The sequence below is a fragment of the Rana temporaria genome, chromosome 13, assembly GCF_905171775.1.
Source record: "Rana temporaria chromosome 13, aRanTem1.1, whole genome shotgun sequence".
Taxonomy (NCBI): Eukaryota; Metazoa; Chordata; class Amphibia; order Anura; family Ranidae; genus Rana; species Rana temporaria.
In genome coordinates, this window is record NC_053501.1 from 35,617,050 (window position 1) to 35,622,981 (window position 5,932).

At 37.4% G+C, this 5,932-nt stretch overlaps 1 protein-coding gene across 1 annotated transcript; it reads right to left on the minus strand.

Moving 5' to 3' along the window:
• Positions 1-1,125: 1,125 nt before the first annotated feature.
• SIX6 (SIX homeobox 6) lies at positions 1,126-5,516 on the minus strand. Its single transcript, XM_040332565.1, has 2 exons — positions 4,134-5,516; positions 1,126-1,778 (listed from the first exon to the last, which is right to left on the minus strand). Exons 1-2 carry the CDS (start codon positions 4,703-4,705, stop codon positions 1,616-1,618), a joined length of 735 nt encoding a protein of 244 aa, XP_040188499.1. The 5' UTR covers positions 4,706-5,516; the 3' UTR covers positions 1,126-1,615.
• Between the last annotated feature and the right edge of the window lie 416 nt (positions 5,517-5,932).

The following is a 5,932-nucleotide window of genomic DNA, read 5'->3' on the forward strand; positions in this document are numbered from 1 at the left end:
TATATATATGAAATAAAGGAATTTTAGATACATATGTGTGTGTGCGTTTGTATGTTATTTATTAAGCGCTGGTTTGTTATTAGAATTCTATAAAAAACTATAATACTAAAATTATTATAAATAATAACCATAACAACAATTTCCAGACTGATTGTAAAAAATGTAAAAGGTTGTCTAGAAGATCTAAATTAAAAAAAAAATATATATATATACGCATAACACACATAGATAGATAGATAGATAGATAGATAGATAGATAGATAGATAGATAGATAGATAGATAGATAGATAGATACAATTTACGAAAATAGTATACTGCCAGCTATTTTAAATAAAAAATAAAAAGAGAGAGAGAGAGAGAAAGGGTGTAATATTATATATATTTTTTATATATATATATATTTATGAAATATAGAAATGTTTTATACTTCTATATACGTGTGTGTGCGTTTGTATGTTATTTAAAAAATGTTTATTTTGTTATTAGTATTATATACAACTATAATAATAATAACAACCATGACAACAATTTCCAGCCTCATTGTAAAAATGTTAAAAATTTGTCTAGAAGATTAAAAAAAAAAAAAGTATATTGATACAATTTACGAAAATAGTATGCTTTAGCTATTCTAACAAGTACATCAATAGAGAGAGAGAGAGAGAGAGAGAGAGAGAGAGAGAGAGAGAGAGAGAGAGAGAGAGAGAGAGAGAGAGAGAGAGAGAGAGAGAGAGAGAGAGAGAGAGAGAGAGAGAGAGAGAGAGAGAGAGAGATTTCTTGGGGGAATAAAATAAATGTTTTGGTTAGCAACCGTTCTTAAAATTGAGCAGGAATAGGGAAGACTAGTGAACAGGGTGTAAATAATTATATTTTATGTTTCTCATTTCCATTTGTAAATGTTCTTTGTTGACAAAATCAGAGGCTAATAGATGAAAGGACAGATATACAAAATGTTTTAAAATCTCACATCTGGCACAATGGAAGGTCACCATACTCTCTATAGGCAGTAAGGACATCCAATGAGTAAAAAATTGGCTCTGCTGTTGAAACTTGCCAAACAGAGATGATTAACTGTGAAAAGGTAAATAACTGACAATAAAAAAATGCTTGTTGTGTTAAAAAAAAAATGATGCTCACCACATTATTTTATTTGTACTTCTTCATTGGATCCATAGATTTGGCGCACATGCGTCTACAAGTCACCTGCGCACATACAGACAAGCAAAGGAGGTCTAACATTGGCAATCCCTTAAATAAGTCATTATATAATATATAAAAACAAACTTTAAAGTAAAGCAAAAAATAATTAAACAGCGTCTTTTTTTCAACATGAAATACCCACAGATGTATAGGGCAGGTGCTCAGACGATTGGCAACTTGGTATTTGAGGCATTGTAGAAGGTCCCCAAAAATAAAGGTGACAAGCCTTACAGTCTTCTACTGTTTTTTTTTCTTCTTATTTTTTAAGCAATCAATAGAATAGGGAAGGTGACATTATGATCACTCCCTGGTCTTGTGACAGCCACTGTGTGACCCTATGGCCATGGCTGTTCTTGCTTAGTCAGGCACTGTTCTGAGTTTGATCTCCTTTTTGCTGCGTTAAGTATGCCCCATAGGTCAGATGTCACATTCACTGTCGCTGGATGTGATGGAAATGGCAGAGGTGGCCGCTTTGCTGGACAGGCTAGCTGCAGGACTGGAGGCTGAGCCCAACGGTTCCCCTCGATCATCTGGGCCCAATGAGCGTCCAGATCCCTGGGACAAGACCTGCTGCTGCAGCCTGACAAAACACAACAGGAAAGGACAGTCAGCATAAGCCACAGAACAGATCAAAATCCACACCATTCTCACACACTTCTGGCTTGGAGGTTACATGCAGCCAGGAGAGCTGGAGATCTGGCTGATGGACAACCTTGACATTCAGCCCAAGGCACTGCAATGCAGATTACAGGCAAAATACCTACATTGCATAAACGACTTTTTGCAAAGCTTAAAAGTTAAAAAAGGTTCAAGCTGCTTCACTGAATCCATAGGAATCTGAGGATACAGAAGCATCTTACTGGGTCATGTTCTGTACAGTGAGGGCACAAGATTGCAAAACATGGCCTTGTCTTATTATGTACTGCCAAGTGAATGCTGCGTGACTTACATATCTGAGATAGCTCAGGATTTATTAAATATCATTAGGAAACCAGTGGAAGGTTGTGGAGGACTGGATGGAATGTGATGTATGGGTACATATGTTATTACTGTCTTCTTTTATCTACCTATCTATCAATCAGTCTATCTATCTATCTATCTATCTATCTATCTATCTATCTATCTATCTATCTATCTATCTATCTATCTATCTATCTATATATCTATCTATCTATCTATCTAGCTATCTATCTTTCTATCTCTCTATTTATTTATTTTTATTATTATTTATGATGTTTCATCACCATTCAGCCCATTTCCTGGTTATCTTTAGTCATACACATAAAAGGAAATTTCTAAAGTAAGAAACAAATCTTTTGAGACACAATATTGACATTTAAACATAAGTAGAAGCAATGTTTTCCTGCTGCGAGCTATGGATAGTTTTATTATCGTCAGTAACACCCTTTATTCTCTGACCTGTGCTGTACTTTTTTACTTCATTAACTGTGAGCTAATTTTTTTAATTATTGGTTTATGGTATCTATCTATCTTTCTATCTACCCATTTTCTTTCTATCTACCCATCTATCTTTCTTACTTTCTATTTGCCCATCTGCCTATCTATCTATCTATCTATCTATCTATCTATCTATCTATCTATCTATCTATCTATCTATTTATCTATCTATCTATCTTTTTTTACTGTTTCATTCTTTTTTTCTTTCTTATTCCTTTCTTTTTCTCTATCTATCTATCTATCTATCTATCTATCTATCTATCTATCTATCTATCTATCTATCTATCTATCTATCTATGTATCTATCTATCTATCTATCTATCTATCTATCTATCTAATTGTATATATATCCATTTATTTTATTTTACTCTTTCTTTCTTATTTTCTTTCTATTTACCTATCTATATTTCTGTATATTTACCTACCTCTATTTTACACTTTCTTTCTTATTTTTTTCTTGCCTTCTTTCTCCCCATCTGTCTATTGTTCTTTCTTTCTTTCTTTCTTTCTTTCTTTCTTTCTTTCTTTCTTTCTATCTACTTGTTTATCTATTAATTTATTTTATTTTACTCGTTCTTTCTATTTACCCATCAGTCTATCTTTTGTTTATATTTATCTATCTATATTCTACTATTTCTTTCTTTTTTTCTCTTCCTTTATTTCTTCTTATTTATCGTTATTTCTATCTATCTATATATATGTATCTACATGTCTATCTATCCATTTATTTTATTTATTTTTTTCTTTCTTTCTTATTTTCCTTCTATTTACCCATCTGTCTATCTTTTGTTTATATTTATCTAGCTCTATTTCTTTCTTTCTTTCTTTCTTTCTTTCTTTCTTTCTTTCTTTCTTTCTTTCTTTCTTTCTTTCTTTCTTTCTCTTTCTTCCTTCCTTCCTTCCTTCAGCCATTTCAAATAAATTATGTATTATGAAAATAAGTAAAGATTTGGAATATGGTCCCTCTTTGAAACCTTGTAATGTTTACCAATTTCAGTCCTCCAACCGAAATTGTGTATAATAAATGTACAATTGTGTATAATAAATGTACAATTGTGTAAAATAAAATGCTAAATACCCTTTAAGGTTGTCCTGCACTGGGGAATTATTTTCTTCTCTGATCTACTTAAACATCTTAAATTGATATATTTTAAAAAGTAACTGGAGGAATTCAACTCTTTAATTAAAAACATCAGAAATACATGAGTTGACTAGCATTTTATGGAAGACAAAGGGAAAAAAAGTCTTCTGCAAATTGTTTTGTAGTACATGAGCTATTAGTCGGTCAAATTGACTTTTAAATGACTATTAATATGACTTAGTTAAAATATGAGTTTAGTAAGAAAAAAACAAAGAAAAAAAGCAGGCATTTTAGAAACGACAATGGGCTTCTGAAGTGTTAATATCCCTTTGAATGGTGTTGATTAATATGAGATATGTTGTGATGATAGCAGATTATTATTTTTTTTGGTCATACCTGTTTTTGGCTGCTGCTGCTCGGTCCCTTTGCCTTCGGTTTTTGAACCAATTCCCTACTTGTGTTGGGGTAAGTCCTGTGGCCTGGGCGAGTTCTCTTTTTTTACTGGGGTTGGGGTAAGGGTCTTGTAGGTACCATTCCCTAAGCAAGTGCCGTGTTCTTTCCTTAAAGCAATGTGTTTTCTGCTCTCCGTCCCAAATAGTTCTGGGCAGTGGGAACTTCTTCCTCACCCTGTACTTGTCTACCGGCCCTAAGGGTCTGCCCCTGAGCTTCTCTGCCTCCTGGTAATGAGCCTCCAGCCACAGAGCCTGGAGCTTGGTGTGCGATTCCTTGGTGAATTTGTGGTTCTCCAATATGTGGTAGAGGTCTCTGAAGTTGCCTGTGTGAAAAGCCACGATCGCCCTGGCGCGGAGCACAGACTCATTTTTATTGAGGGCCTCGCAGGCTGCTGGAGCCACCGGCAAAGACCAAAGAAAGCGACCCAGACGCTCGATGTCCCCGCTCTCCTCCAGGGTCTCGCACACCCCAGCGACCTGCTGGGGGCTGAAGTTCAGAATGGGCAGCTGGAACATTGACGCGGCTTATTGTTTGTCGCAAAGCAGCGCCGCGTGTCTTGGCTGACCGCAACGCAACGCTTGCCCCTGCGGAGCGCAACGCGGGGCACACGCGGCAGCGGCTGCAGCCTCGTTGGGGAGACGGTGTCTTCTTCTTTGCACTTGCTAACTCCAAGAGCCCGAGCTAAGGTATCACCGACGATCTGCTGTTAAAGGGAAGAAGCTGCCCTGAGCCAACAAACGATTTTCTATTGGACTTGGCAGATTGGCTGCTGGGTTGCCATGGCTCCTTGTCAATCAGTGTCAGCCTTTGCCAATCAAAGGCAAGCAACGGGGAGCTGTTTTCAGCACCTCCCAGGGCTCGACAGCGCCCAGCCTTCTGCTTTGCCAAGCTCACCGTCCCAATGCACGGGCAATGCCCATCCATGCCTGGATCATTGCTGCGACCCATGCATGGCACACAGAAATCGCATTAGACAAAAAAACACCTAAAGCATTTGCCATCTCAGGGAGCAATTAGAAAGGTGACTGTGCAAGATGAAGAATCCACTGCACTGCTGAAAACACAAGCCAGGCAGGCTATCCTCCTCTGTGCTGCTGTCCATGTGATCCAAAATGACGACAAGGAAGCTTTGTAGCAATTCTACTTCACCTTCCTACGAACTGTCATCTTCCTTCCTAGCATTCTGCACAATCCCCTGCACTGACATTCAGAGCAAACCGAGAAATCTCCTCTGCCTCCCCATCCATATTGTGTTCACATCTCTCTCTCTCCAGCTGTGTTGTATCAGAACAGCTCCATTCAACTTCTCATTGCATCCTGCGTGCTCCTGCACACTTGTTGTCGAGCCATGTTCAATATTATCACTTTAATGTTTTATTAAAGAACACAAAAAAAATGGTGCTTTTCGGCTGAATGGAGCTGAGAATCGCCACAGAGAGTGTGAAGTCATTTGTAGGTCAACATACATAAACGCTCAGCAGCTAGAGGGAGAGAAACAGATCCGAACCTTTAACCCTTTACCAAACACAAGGAGGGAAAGGGGGGGGGTCTTAGAATGCCCCTCTTGCTCATCAAGGGTTAAAAAAATAAAGCAAGCTGATCAGCTATATCCGCCTTAATAAAAAGTATCTAGAGACACAGACAAGAACCTTTAACCCTTTACCAAACACAAGGAGGGAAAAGGGGGGGTCTTAGAATGCCCCTCTTGCTCATCAAGGGTTAAAAAAAAATAAAGAACGCTG

Bases quoted from the DNA above. Each gene is read 5' to 3' on its own strand.
- SIX6 (XM_040332565.1), bottom strand. From the start codon at position 4,705: ATGTTCCAGCTGCCCATTCTGAACTTCAGCCCCCAGCAGGTCGCTGGG. The intron at 1,779-4,133 runs GTATGACCAAAA...GTGTTTTGTCAG, and splicing joins GCAGCAGCAGCCAAAAACAG to GCTGCAGCAGCAGGTCTTGT.